We start from the raw sequence: 22,387 nt of genomic DNA on the forward strand, positions 1-22,387 counted from the left end.
CTTACTCCTGTTTGAGTAACCTTTGCTAACAGGAAATTCTTTAGCCTCGTTAAAGACATTTTTTTTAAAGATTTACATCTTCACGTCTTACGTCTAGCACCAAATGGGTTTGGGGCTTGGAGCCAGACAGGGTAGGGAAATCTTAAAGTATTGAGAGATGGACTGACACATTGTTGGTTTTGGTCTTTTCATGAGATCTGAGGAAAATAACAAAATACAGAATATTGCCAGCCTTATATTTTAACTGGTGAAATTGAAATAGTATTTCCAGAGAGTGCAGAAAAAAAGCCGTTGTGTCAAGCGCAACACAATTATAGGGACAAAATCAATATCAGAATCTAAAATTTCCTCTCTTTTGTGACTATTACTTTTATACATGTAGATGTTTTCGAAACTGTACGGCGTTTTGGGGTTTTTGGGGAAAAAACAGGCAGAAAGCAAAGATGTGGTTCCTGTGGTTTATAATTTATTTCAGTATGAACACACATACAGCTGTGTGCCATTACATAACATAGCACATAATCGGAGTGTTGTTGTTTGGCTTACAAGTGTCAGGCTCTGAGGTCTGATCAAAGTGGCTCATTACAACAATCAACTTTACAGAAGCTTTCTGTAACACAATAAGGGCACTGCAGGGTGGAAAGAAAATAACAGAAAAAGAGAGGTGATTTTGTTCACTGATGGCAGAAAGTCGCTTTGTGAACTTCAACTAACATTAGGATCTTCTACGTAGCTGCACAGGTCTGACAAGGCAAAACTTACAACATCAGGCACATGCATTACCTTTAAGTGACCTTTCAACACAGTAACGTGAAAGAGACAATAGCCGTTGTACTCATAATGCCCCTCTTTAGACTTCAGCATATGAAATGTCCTAAAATGAAAGAGCATACCAACAAGTTTTATGAACAATTCTTCGCTTCATATACAGAGTGATACAATAATTAATTGGTACTGTAATCTGTAAGTAACCGTAAAGTCTTATGGCTGAAAAAACTGATTTGTCATGAGCTCAGAGGTGAAGTAAAGCGGGAGTTCAGTCTTTATGCAGTAAATAGTAGGACCTCTAACAGTGATGCCATCTATTTACATTAACGCCATTTTGTTCAATACTACAGATACATGAAGTGCTATAAATAATTGAGGAAGCACTACAATTTAATTAAAAATATTACATGCCAAACAAAAATTCAAGTGAGATGTTGTGACCAGAAATGATTTAGATACCACAAAAACAAGCAATCTGCAAATGAAGGGACCTGGATAAAATACATTTTAACTTTTTAACTTCTACACATTCGTGTATGAAGCTCTGCTGACAGTGAGACCTGGCTGTGTGCGTTCAAGTGTCTTCCAAAAATCATTGCACCTCCCAAAGTTTTATACCTTCATGTGGGAACAGAAAATCATCCATCCTCCCATTGGTTCAACTGCAAGTGCAAACTCCCTGCTGCAGTTTAACCAATCGGAGGTTAGGATAATCAGAGGAAGGGTACAAGGGCACACACATGACGATACTTCCTGTGGCGCACAGGAGGCAGGAAGTGGGCGGACAGATGCAGCCTTTACTGGACCTTGGTGACGGTCTCGTGGATGGACTGAGCGACATAGTCGATGTTCTTGGTGGTCAGACCGCACATGTTGATGCGACCGCTGGCCATCAGGTACACGTGCTTCTCTTTGATCATGTACTCCACCTGTTTGGCTGTAAGACACATTACAACACAGCGAGGGTCACCCAGAGTGTAGAAGAAGAACTGATGCTTCATGCTTTGTTACACTTTGGGTCTTTTTGACAAAACAATCTACACTCAAGATTGACTCACTAGCTTTTTATGGAATTTTCATCTACACCTAACTGAGCAAACGCTGGTCTTCACGCTGATGAAGACCATGAGATAAGATAACACAAGATAGAATTTTATTAATCCTCATCTGGGAAAAATTTGCAGTTTTAGTGTGCAAAGCTGCAGAAAAAGCTAAAAGTGAACGTTGAGGTAAGATTGTTTTGTCAAACAACTATTTGACAAAAGGTCAAGAATAAACTCTCACACTCAGGTCAGGTTTCATTAGTTAGTTAGTTCTGGGCATCATTTCTAACAAAATGGTAACTTCAATAGGGAGAAATCGGAAAGGGCAAGAAACATGAGCAGTCAGACTATCATAAATGTAAAGATAAGCCAAACTTTCTTTGGTGTCTTACTTTGAGAAAAAAAAAGTGATTCAGATAATATGGATAAACTGTTGGTTTAGAGATGTCGCCATGTTCCCAGATCTCAAAATGTTACTTTGGTGAGTACAACATTAGGACAAGAGATAGAAATGAACCCAACTTATAATAAACCAGAGTTATTCTTATTATCCATGTTTTTAGGCCCGTTTGTACATCTGGCTAATGTTAATATTCGACATGAAGACAACTGGATGCTCCATGGGACACTTCACCTCGGCAGATGATTGCTGTCTTTATTCACTAAGCAACCCTGATATTCACAGTATTTCTGCATTAACAGGTGGATGTGCCTGTGTGTGTGTGTGTGTGTGCTTTCCACTCACGGTTCAGGCCGGTGAAGCTGAACATGCCAATTTGCTGGGTGATGTGGTCCCAGGTCCCCGGGGTGCCCAGACCCTGCAGCTTGGTCTTCAGCTGATCCCTCATCAACAGGACACGGTCTGCCATGGTCTTCACATTACCCTTCCTACAGAGAGGAGCAGAGAGGGGGAGAAGAGGGAGAGAAAAAGAGAGTGAGACAAGTGAGAAAAGAAAAAAGGGACACAAGACAGGAAATGAGGAAAAACGACAACAAAACTTGTGTTTGAACTTGACTCTTTAGCGGAGATAAATTAAGTTCATAAGCCCATAACAGGTGCTTAATTATTTTAAAAGAAACTAAAAGCTTGCACTTCACTGAGGGCACAGCATGTACACACTACCTTTTCACACAATGGAATGCTTTGCATATTTGTGTGCTAGATGTGTAAACACAGATACGCAACACTACACCTGTCAGTGGTGGAACAAAACGATGATGATTCAGTTTAGTCCAAAATCTCTAGTCATTACTCACGATAGAGAAAACTACTGAGTGTTTATTATATGGGGAAAAGTGAATGAGTGAATGATGGAGTGACTCCAGACAAAACCCTGGAAACTCTTGTCAAGTTAACATGCTAATATTTAGTACTAAACATTTAAAATGCATACATTTAACATGGTAACATGCTAACACTAGGCAGTAAATGCCACTAAAATGTTTTAATATCAGTTCCCATTTATTTTTAAATCATCAGCTAAGGGCGCAGAAGTGAGTTGGCTAATACCAACTGGCTAATGCTACGGTGTCAACAGCAGCTCTGTGAGTCGTTCACTGCTGGGAGCATACCATTCAGCAAAGAGCTCAGGGCTGTTGAGGGTCTTGCTGACGATGCGTGCTCCCTGAGACGGCGGGTTGGACCAAGTCGTCCTAACAATCTTCTCCATCTGGGACAGGATGCGGGTCAGGTTCTCGCTGTCCTGGGCAACAACGGTCAAGTTGCCAACTCTCTCATCTGATAACAGTGGCAGAGAAAAGAGGGACTACATAAGAACAATGAGTATGAGTGATGTTTCTATTAACAATGTGCATACTGTGTGTATTTATGAAATATTTTTGGAGGTTAAACCTATTTTTGGCATGTACATTTTTTCATTTTTTTAATTTACAAGTCCTTGGGGCCATGTTATGCACTAAACCACCCAGGACTACATAAAAAAGTGTGTGCAAGTCTTTGTGTGTGTGCATATCATGTGTACTCACTGTAAAGGCCGAAGTTTTTGGAGAAGGACTGAGCTACAAACAGCTCAAAACCCTCGGATACAAAGAAGCGGATGGCCCAGGCATCTTTATCCAGACTGCCAGAGGCGAAACCCTGATAAGCCGAGTCAAAGAACGCAAACAAGTTCCTCCTCTAGAGAAAAAAAAAAGACAAAATATAAAAAAGGAACAACAGTAAAAGATGAGAAAACACTCCTAGAATAAAGTGTGATTTAAAAACACAGATCACCTTGGAGCAAAAACAAATGAAAACATTTTCTAAAATGTAAGAATCCCATTAATAAGATGTGAAAATAATCATAGCAGAATAATAATAATGGGATATATTAGGATTTGACAATGAGGATTGGAATGTAGGTGAAAAAACAACGTTATTATATGATTTCAGTAAATGCTTTACTTAATGGAAGAGCCTGAAAACAGTGACAGCATGTGACACCTCCAACACCCTTACATGTACTGTATATGATCTGAAAAACTACAGCAACAACATCGTCTTACCTTCATGATCTCTGCGATCTTCTTCCACTCCTCCTGGGTCGGGTCGGTGCCGGTGGGGTTGTGCGCGCAGGCGTGGAGGACAAAGATTGAGTGTTCTGGAGCTTTCTGATGAGAAAGGAAGAGTCAATGACATTCAGGAGGAGGCTTAGCCTGCAAATGGTTATAGAAAAGTCATATTAGTTGATGAGAAAAATTCTACTACAGTATTAACTCTAAGTTGTTAATCAGTAATATGTGACAAACATCATTGATGTGTGCATCATTGTGATGTGAGAGGCAAACAAAAGTGAGAATAGGAAGAAAAAGTCTAGTCGTGCTGTCATATATACAAATACAAACAAACGGTTCAATTTACATCAACTACCATTTTTATTTTACTTAATAGTGGGGTTTTCTCCATTTCAGCTTTGGAAGCAACAGGAAATTCCACATTATATTTCTACCATTCTAGTTTTATTTAGTTTTGTAAGATGACCTGTTACCTAACTTCTTATAAGCTGAGCTAACTGGGAATAATTAAATGGTACATGACGTCCGTCCTCACCTCCAGGTCATCCACGAGCCCGGAGAAGTCCAGGCCCCTATTAGCAGCATCCCAGTAGTGGTAGGGACGGATGTCTTTGAAGCCAGCATCAGCAAACACAGCATTGTGGTTCTCTGGGAGGAAGAAGAACATTCAGCAGATGTTTAAAACCTCAAATCAACTCTGTTCATAGTTGATTTGAGGTTTTAAAATGTGACCCTTATTACTAATGTCCATTTCATCCTAAAAACAGTATCAACAAAGAAACTTTCTCAATCACTATACTGAAAAATTCAGGTATTTCAGGCAGCAGCAAAAGTTCAAAGCAATTTTGGGGAATTTAGAGGACTCTCTTTCCATATTACAGTAGTACCCAGTTACTTGCTTTACAGCTGTCTACTAACCCCAGGTGGGCGCTGAGACGTAGATGGGCGTGGCCGTGTTGTTGACGCCGTTGTACCAACGGCGCAGGAACTCTGCGCCAATCCTCAACGCACCTGTCCCACCCAGAGCCTGGACCCCTCCCACCTGAGAGAGAAGAAAGCAGGAGGGAAACAGGAGGGAAAAGGAATAATATTAGAAGAATAAAGAGATCTGGTCAAAGATGTGCTAAATGAAACAACTCAGGAATGTAAAACTGATGGCAACTAACCATTATTGACATTTATCTGATATTTATTTGATTTATCAAAAAATATTTCATGTATAAAATGGCAGAAAGAACGACAAATTCCAGTCACAAGTTATCAGAGACTCGAATCCTACAACTGCTTATTTAATCCAAGCTACAGCTAAAACATTCTAAATTCTTGTACAATAATGTGAATTGCAGAAGTGCTGTTGACATTTTGCATTTGTGAAAGCCTGCGAGGAAAACAAAGAAGACAAATACTCTATTATAAAGACTAAAAAAATCTAGCAAACCAACAATAGTATTAACTTTCCTTAGATCAGTAAGAAATATTTAACACCACTAACTGATTATTAACTTCTAAGTAAAGTAATTGGATATTAGTACCTTATGCAGGATATTATTAAGCATAGTAAGAGTAACTCTAGCAGCACTAATACTTACATCCAAACAGCTAAAAGAGAAGCTAAAAATGTTTTAAAAGAAAACTTTTGTTGTTTAGTTTGTCATTTTGCCTGGAGTCAGATGAAAAGATTGATCAATTTCATCTTTGTGCTAAGCTAGGCTAAACTCCAGAATATGCCATACTGTTCTGTACAAAACTGATATTGATCTTCTCATCTGACTCTGGTTAAGAAGGTAGACAAGCGTATTTCCCAAAATGCTGGAGTGTTCCTTTAAGATTTATTTAAAAAAAAATGTCATTACTGTAATTTAGGGTATACATACACTGTATACTGTACAGCCTCATGTCAACAGCTTCATGAAGGCCGGATGGCCGAAAATGTTTTATATGTTACCAGACAGATGATTAAGTAAACTCAATTGAATGGCAAACTCCTGAGTGCGACCCTCTCTTCGTTTTATGTATATATGCATTTAGAATAATGCACCAGTTGGTCAGAGTGCAGTGAAAACCCCACAAATAGAAAACAGCTTCATGAATGATATCTTGACCAGGTTTTCATCAATGTTCAGATAACTGCGCAACAGTGTGTGCACCAAACCCAGTGTATAGAGCGTAAGTGTTTAATGTGCGCGTCTCACCCTGTTCTCCTTGATGGCGGGGCTGTCGTCTCCCAGGGCGACCTTTGAGGAGGCGGAGCGGAACTCGGGCAGACCAAGGATGGGCAGGTACTCATGGTTCAGGCTGTCGTCCTCCACGATCAGCCGCTCCACCTTCTTCACCACCGGCAGCACCCAAGGCTGGCAGTCATCGGTACGGTAAGCTGGAGGGGACACAAAGCAACGCAGCACTTTATCAACAAGCCACAAAGCCTTCTAGTTCCAGCTTTAAGACTGGCGATAGTAATGCAGAAAGTTAGTCACAGTTGGATTTCAATCTGGACAAAAACTACAAAAATAATAGCTTTTCTGCAACATTTGGCACAAATAAATGCCTGCTGTGCTCTGCAAAACTATAGTTCCAAATCTTCTACCCAAACAAAGTGTATCCAGTCATCCAAAACATGATTATTAACTTCTGGTTAAATTGTATTCTCAAGTACTTGCACAAAAAATGTTTGGTATTTGTTGCCATGCTGCTTTATTTGTTCCCGAACCCCATGACATTCGAGCATAAAACCCACATTTTTTTAATTGGCAAAAGCACTGTAACCGTATATGATTTTATTTTTTTGCTAGAGATATACATATGTCAGATATAGTACATTTTCTCTGTTATCTCTACTGGTAGGCAAAGTACCATCCTTTCACAGCCTATATCATTATCACCCAACGATACTGCACCATTTCTTGAGGCACTGTTGTATTTTAACATGTTTTATTTCAAAGTATGCAGCCTAAATGTAATAATGACAATAACCTGGCAGTCTGAAATGATAAAAGATAGAGAGAGACAGAGGGAAGGAACAGTGAGAGAGACAAACAGTACTATTTGAGTTAATGTAATGTCACACATTATTTGAAGGTCACCCTTAATAGCCAGACTAAACTAAGTGTGTGTGTGTGTGTTGCACATATTTGACTCCTTAAGAACTTGTGCTCCTTCATACTGTATGGGGGCCTGTGCAGAGCTGTATCAAATATCAGGCCCGCACCACAGCTGTAGACTATGGATCAAAGTGCCGACTCTTCAAACAAGTTGGTTGTTTATTTTGGTGGATCACCTGGAAAGATATTTGTTGGCCGTCAAAATAATTTAGTGTGCCGCCAAAATGATTAAGAATTGAGGAAACAGCAATTACAATGTAAGACTTCCAACGGAGTTCAGACCCAAAATTTCAAGTGCCATGGCTCATGGCAGTCAGTGTGAAATGTGGATCGGGAGTCAAAAAGACCTTTGATGGAGAATTGTGTAACTCCAAAAACACTGATGTTTCTGTAAAACGTCAGCTGCTGCTTTCTGGACTTACTTCCCACAAAATAGAAGTCTGAAAGTGTATAGTGTAAGACACAGCAGTTTTCAGTTCGACATAGCGTATGTACTGCCACTCATGTATCCCATTAAACAGAAACCCTAAAGCCATGGCTAGTGGCTACATTGGCTAGAGGCTTTCAGAATAAATTTTTCTCCATTGCCACTTATTTCCAAACCAAACCGGTTTGGTGCACACAGATATGATTTGGCAACAAGGTGCAAAAGTGCAGCTAAGGTCCGAGTCCATGTTGCATCATAAGACAAGGTGAACTTTAATAACCATGTATGGTAGTTAGGTTACTAGTGCAACAAGTACTGATGTTGATTGTTTACAGATTTACAAATGAACAGATGTTTGCAGTGTTTATTAATATATTATAATACTGATATCATGATATGAGAATACATATCTTCTGGGATTCTGGTTATTGTAATGTTGAGATAGAGCTTAAATGTTGTCTTTTCTTGGACTTAAATGCTTCATTTTCTGCAAAGTTACAGTTTTCTGAAGTCATTAAACAATTAAGAGATGAGTTTGGCATGAGTTCCTCCAGCACCCCCGAAAGTGGTCTTAGAGATACTCAACGGCACTGATGTTATTTATATTGTGTACTGCACTACTGAGTTGTAGTTGTACAACTCTAGCCTTTAAAAGATAACAAAGCAAGTTATCATACCAAAAACAACAATACTAAACAGTAAGTCCCAGTCTTTATGTTCCTGCTAGTGGTTAAAAATAACAAGATGATACACATCATATAATTTACAAAATGACTGGTTATGTGGAGAATGATGCGTTCAAGGACACAGGTGAGACAGTGAAAGACGTAAGCGAGACACCTACTGTATATTTATCTTCGTGATAAACAGGACCTGAAACCGAGACGTGCTTTTTGGGGTAACCAGTGGAAGCGCAGAAAACAAATCGAGGTTCTGCTTCCCTAAAGTGTCATTTCTTCCACTATCAGAGATGTAGCAGCTGTAACCTTAGCATTTACATTGCGCTGACAGGAGTAGCTAACTGTCAACATGAAGGGAAGCTATGTTGTGCTCCAGCTCGTTAGCTTCACAGCTTGCTTGTAGCGAAGGTCAAACCAAAGAGCTGCTAATGATTGTTAGCATGATAACAGCAGCACCGCTAACAAGAGGACACTGAAGGCTAGATAGCTAAATGAGGCTAGCAAGCACAGCCGGTGGCAGCAGCGTTTGGTGGGCTGACTTACCCACCGCCAGGAAACTAACTTAGCTTTAGCTTTAGCATTAGCAGGCTGCGACCACCGCTTACCTCCAACTCCCAGATTCACCTTCTGCGGGTGGCTGTCCTCTCTGAAATCAGCAGTCAGTTTGAAGACCGCAACCGGAGGAGCCTGCGGGACGTCGCTGAATATGGACATGGCTCAGGGTAAGGAAGATGATCCCGGTGCAGGAGGAGACAGGGAGCGGATGCTTCCAGCGACGGGCAGAGAGAGAGACAGGCCGGGCTGGTTCACCTTCACCCCGCTGGTTCAGGACAGACAGAAATAGGCGTCAATTCGTCAGCCAATAGGAAGGCACATAACACTGACTCAGGTTCTTCTTCTTCTTCTTTTATTTTGATTGGCGGTTGGCAACCAGCCAACATTACCGCCACCTACCGGACTGGAGTTTGGAACAGTAGAACAAATAAAAGACAAAAAATAGAACACAAACAAACAAAAATAACTTAAATTCTCTCTATTAACCCTGTTTCCTTCAGGTGTTTAATTAGGTGACTGCATATTCCCTGTGCTGCATCTCCAAGTATGTTCCCTACTGTGAAACTTAGCTTAGCTTTCTTTAATGCTGATGTCAGTTCCTTCCTTTCCTCCTCATAGGCCCTGCACTCCAGCAGCACATGCTGGACAGATTCAGGATGACCACAGTGTGTGCATCTACCAGTTGAATGTTTACCTATTTTATGAAATGTCTTCTTAAGTCCAGTATGTCCAATCCTGAGACAGGTAATGACTGCCTCTTCCTTTCGGCTCCTGCCCAGTCTTCTTCCCAACACAGCCTGTTTCTGGATATTATAAAGATGTCTTCCTGTATCGTTTATGTCCCAGTTTTCTTCATGCGTTTTGCATTTGTCTCTTTATAATTGTTTTATCCTCAGCTTTACACAGCAGAATTTTCATGTTTACTGTTTGTGATCTGAACCAGTATATCAGCATCCTCATTTCTATCTACTCCCACATGAGCAGGGACCCACACAAAGCAAACCGTCAGACCCTTATTGTGCAGTCTGTATATTAAATGATGGATTTCAAAAAGAAGGTCTCGTCTGCAAGATTTCACAGATTTAATACTTGTGAGTGCTGCCCAAAGCTAGCAAAATAGCTAGGAGCTCAACTGTATATACTGATTAGTGATCAGTGGTTCTTTTCTTAATAGCTCCTTCACATTGTGGTATGAACACTGGCGCTCCTGTACGTCCAGTCTCAGGGTGTTTTGAACCGTCTGTAAAGAACACCAACTCATCTGCAAAGTGCTGCTCAGTGTAATTTTGTGCTGTCCTCCCAGCTGATCCCTCTACTGTCTAGAAAATGTGTTAGCCTCTCCGTTACCATTCGCTCCATAGTTTTCCCTAGTTGTGAGGTAAGTGCTATTGGTCTACACTTTGAGGGGTCTGATGGGTCTTTACCGGATCTCAAAATTGGTACAATGATTGACTGTTTCCATGCAACTGGAATTTTTCCTTTGTCCCAAACTTTATTAAACAGTCTTAATACTACAAGGAGTGCACTATCTTCCACATGAGCTAACATCCTGTAGCAAATGCCGTCTTTTCCTGGTGCTGATTGCTGCGTATTTGAAATTGCCCTCTTTAATTCAAACAAACTGAAAGGTAAGTCTAAACTTTCTCCTTTTTTAACATTTACACTTGTATTCTGTGCAAGAATATTGTCCCTACACTGTCTAGCTCTTACTGATACATTTGCTGAACTGTGAACTTTTGCTGATGTTTCTGCCAGAAGTTCTGCTGCTTTTTCTTTGTTGCTGACTGCTGTTTTGTTGCTGCTTAGGTATTATTTTGTTTCTCCTAATTCCACTCATTCTTCTGATCATTCCTCATCAGACAGCTGTGTCTCTCTCCCTGTCCTATTACAGTATTGCCTCCAGTATGCACGTTTAGTTGTTCTTATAGTCTTCTGAACTACTGCCTGTGATTTTTGTACTGAATGAATGTTTTTAATGAATGATGTTTTTTTAACTGTCTAAATGCAGTGTTTGAAATGTGTCCCAGTTTGCTTTGTCTCATTTCCATCTTGGTATCTTCAGTTCCTCTCCTTGGTGTACTTCTACTCCAACCTTAATTCTTATAGGATAATGATCACTTCCCACTGGTGACTTACTAAACACTCCCAGGTTGTGATACCTGGTATTCCATTAGACGTTAGTGTTAGATCGACTGCACTTTCCTTATTTTGAGCACTGTTATACTTAGTACCTCTCCCATCATTCACAATGATGTAATGATAACCCCTTATCCCCCATGAATTCCTCTATGATTAAACCATTTGCATCCATTTTCTTACTCCCCCACAGTGTGTTACGTGCGTTGAAGTCTCCACACCATACCACCATACCCTGCACCTGCCCACCCACAATGTCCAAAGGCACAACCTATTACATGGGTTATAGTAATTAATTATTGCTAATTCGTGTTCTTTCCCTAAATTAATCAGATTAAACCTCGTCCCCTCCCGCACAAATGTTGCCACACCACCACCTTTCCCAATCTTCCCATCATTCCTAATTGCTGTATATAACCCCGCATTACGAGATCCCACTGTGGTCTCAGCCATGTTTCTTGTATGCACATTATATCAGGTTTATCTTGTAGGTTTGAAACAATTTTTTAAATTCCTGACCATTTGCAATAAGGCTACTTGCATAGTAGCAATAGTAGTATAGTGTTTGTACTCCAGATAAGTCCATTTTACTGATGATTTTATTGATGCCACTAATTGAGAGCTAATTAAGTCCTATAATACAGGATTGGCACATTTTAAAGATAATCTAGGCTATAATTAGATACATAAATTCCTTTCTGAAAATGACATTATTAATGTTCATGTAGCTATTGATGAAGATGTTGATTACTGCCCAAGTATCACTGAATATTGTGTAGTCCTCTGGTATTAATGGTAAGACGTTTGTATACATATATGTATGTACATGCTGTATGTAAATATGTATGAGTGATTACACATGGGTATTCATGCATGTGCGTGTGTGTTTTCAAGATTCATGGTAGTTGCATTTTCTGTTAAAAACATGTGTGTTTACAAAGAAAGCATCCCCATTGCACCAAAAAGACCAGACACAGCAAAGCATCTACAATAAACAAAACACAAATGTTCCTAAAAATCAGTATGTAAATGAGAGTGCAGTATGTACACACTGTGAGGGTGACTGTGAAAGATATAATTATCCAGTAGGTCCTTCAGTCTCTTATGAAACGACATCTGTGCTTTACATAAACATGGGTGATAAGGAGTGACTGGTTCAGATAAGCTGAGTGTGTTATCAAAACCATGAGAGTGGATTATTGATGAATATCTGGCAGCATGCAGCGTGTCAAAGCAAAACCTGTGATCAGCCACAAGAGGTCAGTGTGACCAAGCAGAAACATGTGCAGAGTCAGCACGACTAAAATTTCTCTGTCCCTCTCATTTGTATTTCAAGTTAAACATGCTTCATCAGCATGACTTTTAAAAAAAAAGAGCCAAATTTCACCCTGATTTCACATTTTACTACAGTGCCTGATGTCAAAACACAACACTGAAATTATTAGCCTAATCTTCCCATCCACCATTTGCTTTACATGTTTAATTTGATAGGGTAGGTTTCAGTTTACATTATTATACTGCAAATGTGCTGGAGAACTCCCTGCCACATTTTAATAATGATTATGTAGAATGAAAGAAGTAAAAGATTTAAATTACATGCACACAATTACATCATATTATTTTTCTCCCACTTCAATCCCTGTCTTTCCCAGTGGTAGAGAAAAAGTATGCTTTTTGTTTTTACTTACAGTAAACAAAAGTAATAATAACACAATGTAAAATTGTCCTGTGTTCAGTACTTTAGTATAGTACACGTGCAAAAGTATTATCAGCTAGACAGACTTACATAAAGTATTAAAAGTAAAAGTGTCAGCATGTCATATAACTATATACTATATATATTATATTAGTGGATTATTATTCTTGATATATTAACATTTAAGCAGCATTTTAATGTTGAAGCTGGTCAAGGTGGAGATAATTTTGACAACTTTACTGTGGGGTAGTTAAATCTATAACAACACATCATATTTAATAAACGTATTATATGCTTTGAATTAAAAATCTTAACTGCAAAGTACCTAGAAACTGTAGCTGTCAAATGAATGTAATGGGGTAAAAAGTACAATATGCCTCTATTGTTATATACAGAAGCAAAAGTATAAATTAGCATAAAATGAAAATACTAAGTAAGTATAAGTAAAGTACATGTACTGCAAAATTGTACGTTATTTAAATGGTACTTTCCACCACTGTTTTTCACTACATACCTAAAATGGCATTTGGAATAAACATGGATCACACACACACACACACACACAGACAGCCATGTGTGGACTCAGTAGGTGGTTTATGCTTGTCCTCCATCTTTCTACTGTCTCTTCCTCTCTCTCTCTGTTTGATGAATAGCCTCAGCTTCACTTCTGTATAGCCTCCACTTCCAGCCCTCCTGTAGCTAAAGTAGCATGTTTTTGTGTCAGTGAAGTGTGACTCTCTGACACACACACACACACACACACACACACACACAGACAAAGACATCAAACCTTAACTTACCATGAGATAAAACTGTAATCCAAGCTCTAATACATATTCTATCCCAACATGAGGCCAGACTACACTCACCTCACCTTTCAAAAATGTCTAAAACTCCAAATGGTTTTCACATGGGCATCAGTACACAAGCACACACACTCACAAACACACACGGTACTTAACACATCACACAGTTCTCCCACTGCTCCCCTCTCACTCTGTCATTGCCACAGATGATGAGGCCTCCTACTCTCCTCCACTTTTTCCTTTCCCTCTCCAGAAACACTCCGGTGAACCGTCAACAGTGTTGAATTTCAAAGGGGCGAGGGGCTAATGCTCCTGGATGAAGCTGATTGAGTCAATTTGTCGACATGATGGACGTTTTGTGGCCTCTGCTCCTGCTGACTGCAGGCTACAGGGCTGACAGAGGCTTTTCAGGTATTTTTCAGAAGTGTAAAAATAAAGAGAGAGATGTTTTACTGCTCGGTGAGCGGCAGAGGGGAATGACCTGCTGGGCCAAACCTTAATTTGACAAGAATGTGAATCTGAATCTGAATAAAGTTTGTAATTGTCAAATGCATTTACAATTCACCTACTGGGAGAGTGTGTAGTGTTAACATGAATCCAGATCCATTCTAAACATGGGAAAACTGTCATAAGCTGTTTCAGAATAACAGAGGGCATAAAATGTAAAACATTGGTCCAGCCAAATAACACAAAAATATGTTTTGGCTCTTACTAGGGATGTTAACCAGCCATTTGGCTTGGTTTTATCTGTTTAGATCTTGAATGGCTATCATGCATTAACCCACCTCCCTGCTCAACACAGCAGGGCCACAGTGGTGTGCAGCTATACTACATTTAGTAGTATGTAGCAGCTCTTTACAATGCACTACATGTATGTACCTACATTTTCACTTTTTAATCATCTTCACTGTTCAGTAAAATTTCAGCAATCTGTTTTTTTCCTCTCCCTTATCCACTGGGAATTGTTTGTTGGTGTTCCAGGGATCGAACGCGACTGCAGCATCACTGACGATACCACCTGGTCCCCTCTACACTGAACCTTCTCTCTGAGAGCTTGTGTGTCTTTACACTTGCCATCATTCAATCCCTGGACTGACTGTCCAGGGATTGAACCCAAAAACCTTTCAACTTAAAACCAATAGTGGAAGAAGTATTAAACAAGTATGAAAATACTATTACAAGTAAAAGTCCTGCATTTATAATTTTACTGAAACAGAAGTACAAAAGTATTAGCAGCAAAATGTACTTAAAGTATCAAAAGTAAAAGTACACGTTAGCAGCAGTGACTAGTAGCTATACCTTTCAAATATATGTAGTGGAGTTAAAAATACAATGTTTCTTAAATGTAGTGAAGTAGAAGTATAAAGCAGCATAACATGAAAGTACTCTTAAGTACAGTACACAAGTAAAGTTTATAGTTACTTTCCACGTCTGCTTAAAACCTTTAAATGTCACTGAGACTTGAACCCACAATTGTGTAAAGATCAAGAAGAACGTACGTGTGACTGCTATACAATAATGATTTTAACTAGAAAGAGTGCCGTTTCTCAGGAAACTGATTGCTAATAACTGAAGGTTATTGCATGTTAAAGGAGGAGCAGCTGCCAGAGTGAGTGGAAAGAACTAATTTAGTAAAAAGCAGTAAAGAGTGAAGGCAGAGAAGAGGGGTTTGTTTGTACATTGTTTGTTATATTCTGCCACAAAGGGATTTTAACTGACTATCATCTGTGTGTGGAGCAATACTACTAACTCATGAGCTACTGTGTTGTCCAAGTTCAACCTTCTGCACAAGCCCCACAGAGAGAAGTAAAGTCCGCTCAGCCAAACCACAAACATCTGCTTCCACCCACTGTCTGTAAAGTTTCATTATAACAGGAGAAATCAGACCCCTAATTCAAGCAGTCAACCTAATTATAATCTATTTGTGGACACAGCAACTGTTGACTACAACATTAGAGTTTCCCACTGCACCGTACATGAATGCTCCACTGGACAGAGGAGTAGCTGCAAACCAAAAGCCATACACACGAGGAACTGATAATATAATTAGTGAAGGTGACCAGTCAGATAATCTGATTTCCTCCAGCTGGAAAAACAAAAGTTGCTGCGGCTGCTTGTTCTCAGTCAACACCCGTTATCCTGCACCAAGGCCCTCTGAACAGCAGTGGGTGGTGTGTGTGTGTGTGTGTGTGTGTGTGACAAGGGCATATAGGGGGGCAAAGCACCTGCATAGCGACTCTTTCTTTCAAGCTTCAGATGTTTTCATTCCTCTCCATGTGTGAAACATCTGAGGAATGGGGAAAATACAAATCAATGTGTGTGTGTGTGTGTGTGTGTGTATCTCATTTATGGAAAGGTAAATATGTCCTTTCATGTGCGTCGGCCACTGTACGTCTGTTTTAAGCTATGAGCCTGTGCAGGCCATTCAGTGCCTATAGGGGAGGTCTGGGCACCGGGGTGTCAGTTGGTGCGTGGGGGGTTCAGGGGGATTCATTGTCAGGTCAGTAATTATCAGATTTGCCGAGGCCCCAACAGGAGCAGGACACACACACACACACACACACACACACACACACACACACACACACACATCTTGACCAGCCCCGGGCCAGCCGAGGCAAGGCTGAGAGAGAAGAGCCGTCAGTGGGACGAGTTGACAGGCCGACCCCCAGGGGAAGACACTAGCCAGCGCTGCTCTGACAGCTTCTTAGTGGGAGATTCTGCCTGCTCATGCTCAGAAACACACATACAAACACACACACACGAAGAAACACACAAGAATGCATTCACATCTAAATTATTTCTTCATAGTCTACACAAGGAGAGGAGAAAAACTGAGAGGAAGTGAATCACCAGTCAGTCTGATTTTACTCGTACTACTTCTGCTAATTCTACTATTATGAAAAACAGGTCATGTGTCCTAAGATGGCACCCCATTCATTTTAATGAACTTTGAGCTTGCCAACCCCCTTTGCATAATAATTCCACAAAAATGATTAACTCCTAAATTTTGCTCACTTTAATACACCTGTTTCTTTGATCATGATTGAGCTGAGAAAAAGTCCTTCCAGGCTAAAGCGCATGACCTGCAATTTTGATCATGGCCACTACTCCAAAATTGCAGTATAGCAAAGCACAGTTCCTGGGTGTTAAGTTAAGTTATAGTTTATAGTTTATTACATTTATTTGCCAGGGAAAGGCTGTAAAGAGAGATATATTGTATCAGATTTAGCTAAAGGTAAAATTCCACCTGTACACAAGCTAAGTTAAGCTAAGCTAAATGACTGCAGAAGCTTTATTTGATAAAGACTTTGGCGCTGACCCCGTCGATTAGATAAATGTAGGTCGATAAGGATAGAGCCCTATAAACAGCAGCCAATTGGATATCTCCCCATGGCCGTAGACAGGGCCTTGACACTGGAGGTGGTGGGGTGGTGGAGGGGCGAAACTGCAAAGCGACACAGTGACGGGAGAGAGAGACAAAATAGGTAAGGTGGTTTAAATATTCTTCAGCTAAGTTGATCATTGGATGATAGGACAGAACGTGCACAGAACCCAGTGAAATCATTGATAACAGGTGAGAGTTGGAGTCTAGTGTGATGACAAAATAAGCTGACAGTTGTCTTCTTGCTTGAACTTGCCCTGCAAGCTTCATTGAGGTTAAATCCACTGACCTGGGGTCTGACCTGTGCGTGTGGGATCTGACCTGCAAAGACAGAATAGGCTTAAAGCATCCTACAGACTGCAATGATTTTCACCGGAATTGTCTCATTTTGCCACAAACAAAAACTTAATGTCATCAAAATAATATAAACGATGCTATAATCACATAAGAATTCCACAGAGTGATTTTTAGCCTAGTTTAATTTGCGCTGCTGAAGATGGATAAAAGCTGGGGAGCACTGGTGGCTTTGGGGTGTGGGGCGCTGTCGATGTATTCTCCTCGTCCCTGGTTCAGGTCTATATTGTATTTCCTATCTCTCTCTCCCTTTATTTCCTGCCAGCTCTCTACAGTCTCCACTAAAAGCATTAAATACCCACCAAAATACATTTAAAAAACCATATAACAGCTAATAACAGTTTGTTCCCAACATGTTTTTGAAGGGAACCTAGGCCTCTGAGTTTCCCTGGAAGCCTCTTTGGTCATCACCTCCCTGGTCTGTCTCTGTGTCTCTGTGGATGGGGTTTGCCATTGACAGTTAATGGGGTGTAGTCTGTCAGTGAGCTATAGGTCTCATTTCCTCCTCTGTTAAACATGTGCGCACAACAACTTGTCAACGCAGTAATTTACACTGCTAAGCTGAGCTCAAGACCTTACAGAAAGTGTAGGTTTTTTGTGTGTGTGCGCGTGTGTGAGTCTACTGTATGTCTCAGCACATGCACACCCAGCACTCCCTCTCTGCCTTCTTGTCTGTGTTGAGTCTGGGCGATCTCTGACAGGAAGTGATCCGTGTCGCTGCGTACACATCAACAAACAGGACCTTGGTCTGCGAGGGGGAGGTGGAGGTGGAGGAGGTGGTGGTGGAGGTGGCGGAGAGGGTCAGAGATCAAAGTGGGAGGAGACTGCTGACTGACAGCCTTTAGCAGCAGCGTGTCTGCTGTTTGTTTGACCAGAGGCCTGTTCTGTCATCAGGCCTCACCCCGACAGGGGAGAGGAGACAAGACGGGAAGAGGAGTGCTTGAAGGCAACGCAGAGAGTAGTGGGTAATACTGGGGGGAGTAGTTAATTGAAGGTTGCCAGTTTGAATCTCCTGACAGGCAACAACAGTTTAATCAGGGAAATTCAATGATCACTTTTAAGAAATGAAGCCCTTTGAAGGTTTGTTCAGGGAAGCACATCTTGTTCTTTTCACTTTCCATTCACTAATTAGCCGTACTGATGACCTGCTGCTTCTTTGTTACTGTCTGAGAGGTGGATCTCTCTTCCAGCTCCCCACCACCAGATTCATATTCATAATACAAAATACGATCAACAAATAAATTATGATGTATTATTATAGATTAGGATACGATTTTACTGGGGGAAATTCAAAAGCTACCCAGCAGTATATACAATTCTAATAATAAGCCTGTGTGGTCTGTACATTCATGCATCAACAATTACAGTCCAATAATTTAATAAACATTATTCTGAAATGGGGCATTCTGCATAATTAGTACTTTACTTTTGGTACTTTAAGTATATTTTGATGCAAATGTTTGTGTACTTTTACTTAAGTAGAATTTTTAATGCAGGGATTTCACTTGTAGCAGAGTATTTCTCCACTGTGGTATTGATACTTTTTCTTAAGTAAAAGATCTGAGTACTTCTTCCACCACTGGACATCGGGACAGACATCAAACATCAGTAACAACATATCAATAGCATAACTTTAAAATACTTTAAAGGGCTGTTACCTTAAATATTCTAACAAGAATCATATTCATCATGTGATATGCTTCGCCAACATTAAAATATTTGCTGTGAAATCATATTATCGCTGCAGTGAAACCAGACCGGATGCCAGTCTTTTATTCACTGAACATCCACGCAGAATGGTACCCCTGAACTGTCCAATGGGCGGCGTCCGCCCTCGGCTGACTGATGGCCTCATTGTTGCCATGCCGGCTGGTTGCTGTCAAGGTTACTGAGCCACAAGATGGCCCAACTCAGGGAACAGTCAGCTCCTATTTTTGGGTCTTCAGGGGCACTTTCTTAGGGGAACTGACAAGGCCTCGCCAGCAGCTGATGGGAACTGGATCGAGTGCGTGTATCCTAAACATGGCATGCAACACACAGCAAAAGCACCAAACATCTCAATCTGTTTCAGTGTCAGCAGGATCCTGCAGATTCTCTCCACTAGAGGGCATCTCTCCAGAAGTAGAATATGGAGAAAAAGAGGTTAAACAGAGGAGGAAGATGAAGCCTTCCTCCTACAGCTGATGTAGAAGATGCAGATAAAATCCTGCTGCAGGTGAAGACTGATCAGTGCAGGAGGAGGGCAACTTCAGTGTCGACTCACAGGAGCACCACATTTTCTCAGTATAACGTAAGTTAGTGTATTTTGTTCATGTAAAATTAAAATCAGTGTAAAATGTACATTAAAACAGTTATTTCTCTCACAAAAAGATACAGGTAGCAGGATAGCAAATCATCTCGACATTCATTTGAATGCTATATTTCCACAATTCCATCCATCATTTTTGAGAGGTCCTTAGACCCAAAAGAAATTTTAAAAATAATTTAAGAAAAGAAATAAAGAAACATACAATAAACAAACTATGAAAGCAAAAGAACAAAGAAAAAAATAGTAAGAAATAATGAAATAAAATGAACCTCTCCTACAAGCATCACCTGTACAAAACTTGTAATTACCTGACAAGATAAACCTTAGTCAGTGAATACATTTAGAAAATTCATGAAACAACTGTGACAAGAAATGAAATGTAAAAACCACAAAATGTACAAAAGAGAAATGAGAAAAAAGTTTCCAATGATACCAAACATGTCAGGCTGAATTTTGGGGAAATATTAATAATAAAATGATGCACAAAAATATTGGAATATTTTTGTTAGATGGAATGGTGGAGCCATAAAAAACATGGAGTCTTGGGTTTGAATATTTCAGTGTTAACATCATATAGCTTCGCTGAAGAGCTGGAACAAGCTGATACGTTGTACATCATACTGTCAGTGTGTGAAATAAGATCCAGCCTATGAAGGGAAAGCTTTATCTGTCTATATGTTCTCTGTGTAGAAACCACATGAAAATGTTAAACTGTAAATGGGATCCACAAGCTGGGGCCAGTACCAGTGTGTGGAGAGTGATTGGGTCCTGCTGGTGTGTGTTGCATCAGAGACCTTGGAGCCTGCTGTGCTGTGTCCGCTGAACCTCCGACTGGGGCTACAGCTGCAAGTGTGTGTGCCATCACATGCATGTGTGTGTTTACGCGAGACACGTTGGCCCATATATTTTTATGTGTAGTTTACGGTCCCCAAGCATTTTTGAGAGAAAAGTATTTCTTGTCCAAAAAACCGCAGCGTCCAGGCCCAAAGCTCGGCTCTGCAGCTCTTTATTTACAGCACTGGCGTGTGATGGAGGAGCCACACGGTCTCTCCCAATAACAGATTGTCATTTTGACGGCGACGCCACAGGGGGAGAGAGCAACAGCCTGAGTCCATCGCCCTGAAACACTGTTTACTCCCTGGAAGGTCACAAGGCCGCATCAGAGCACAGGGACACACACTTTCATGCACACATGTACATACACACATTCACATTAAATCATTAGATTTTCTACATGCAGATTCATTACCATGTTTTGTGTTGAATGCTTGTATTTCTCATTAAAAAACAAAGATTCAAAGCTTCTAACATCAAGTAAACTAGCCTTAAGAAACGAAATATAATCATCAATCATCATTTGTTGTCTCAGCTCATTATTCTGTGTATTTCAGTCTGCATCAGTGAGGATACATGAGAGTTTTAAAGTGCCACTGCAGCACAATCAATCAGAAACAACATGTAGTCTATAGATAGATTTGTGTAAACGTACAGTCATCATGCAGATACACACACATATACACAACAAGACAACTTCCTTTCACATGAGTTATAGCCACTCCACAATAGCTCCAATAATAGTTTCCCATCTCTGTGCTGATGACAGCGATGACCTCTCCCTGACCTTTCGGATCTGGTCACAGGGGCGCTCGACATCGCTTCTGGTTTCATTCATACCAACAAGTAAACAGACAGAGCATTAAGGAGGTTTAAAACTGGACCGGACAGTGTTTGTCCAACAGAGACACTGCAGGACGCCACCTGTTTGGACAAGTAATGAAGAAAGAGAGGGATTTATATCTGAAATAAATAATCCAGAAAAACACTTTGGCATTGGAAAGGTGGGAAAGATGTTGATGCAATGAATTGCAACTCCAACAAAACCCTATATAAGTACAAAACCAACATTAAAGGATAGGTTAACTTTTTTTTTTACGTCTATCTTAAAAGAGTACTCCACCATTTTAGAGTGCACTCCTCTGACATTGTCGGACTCATGATGATGATGACGAGATATCATCTTTTTTTATTCCATGCATTGTTCTTCCTTGTCAAAACCTGGCGCCTACATTACCCACAATGCAACTCGGGCCACTGACAGTTTGGTTGGAGATTCAGATGTTTTACGCTAGTAGCGGCTAATGTAGCCTCAAGCCGCTAACCTCAGAGGTCTGATAGGCTCACTTCTTTCTAACTCCACTCCCCCAGATTTTTTTTCATTTTCAAACTTGTAGTCCTCAGCTCCCACCGGCTAGTTGCTAACTTATCTGTCTGCCGTTTGGTGCTGGGCGAGTAGTTTTTAGAACTTTTTCGCTCAACAGCTGCCTGCCCCTGCTGGAAATAATGCCGATGAGAGCGGTGAGGGTGAACCAAAACAGTAAAGTTGCGCGATGTAAAAACCAAAACAATGAGCTGAAAGATGCACTAATCAATATTTTTAATATTAACAACAGATCAAATGACTATACAGTATGTAATGTGAAAGGAAACACTTGTAGTGATGAACCCACAGAGAATTATCACCAACTCTGCAGTTCCTCTCAGCTCCACGGAGTGGTTTAGCAGCTTTAAAAAAAGCCTTAACTGCTGATCTCTCATTACTGATTTGAGTCAAACTCCT

General features: G+C 40.4%; 1 protein-coding gene across 1 annotated transcript; it reads right to left on the bottom strand.

Annotated features, from left to right (window-relative positions):
* Positions 1-444: 444 nt before the first annotated feature.
* LOC122873532 (aspartate aminotransferase, cytoplasmic-like) lies at positions 445-9,387 on the bottom strand. The gene is made up of 9 exons (XM_044190330.1): positions 9,136-9,387; positions 6,518-6,699; positions 5,244-5,367; positions 4,861-4,973; positions 4,317-4,421; positions 3,798-3,948; positions 3,384-3,549; positions 2,557-2,699; positions 445-1,705 (listed from the first exon to the last, which is right to left on the bottom strand). Exons 1-9 carry the CDS (start codon positions 9,242-9,244, stop codon positions 1,566-1,568), a joined length of 1,233 nt encoding a protein of 410 aa, XP_044046265.1. The 5' UTR covers positions 9,245-9,387; the 3' UTR covers positions 445-1,565.
* Between the last annotated feature and the right edge of the window lie 13,000 nt (positions 9,388-22,387).

This window comes from Siniperca chuatsi, linkage group LG3 (assembly GCF_020085105.1).
Source record: "Siniperca chuatsi isolate FFG_IHB_CAS linkage group LG3, ASM2008510v1, whole genome shotgun sequence".
Classification (NCBI taxonomy): Eukaryota; Metazoa; Chordata; class Actinopteri; order Centrarchiformes; family Sinipercidae; genus Siniperca; species Siniperca chuatsi.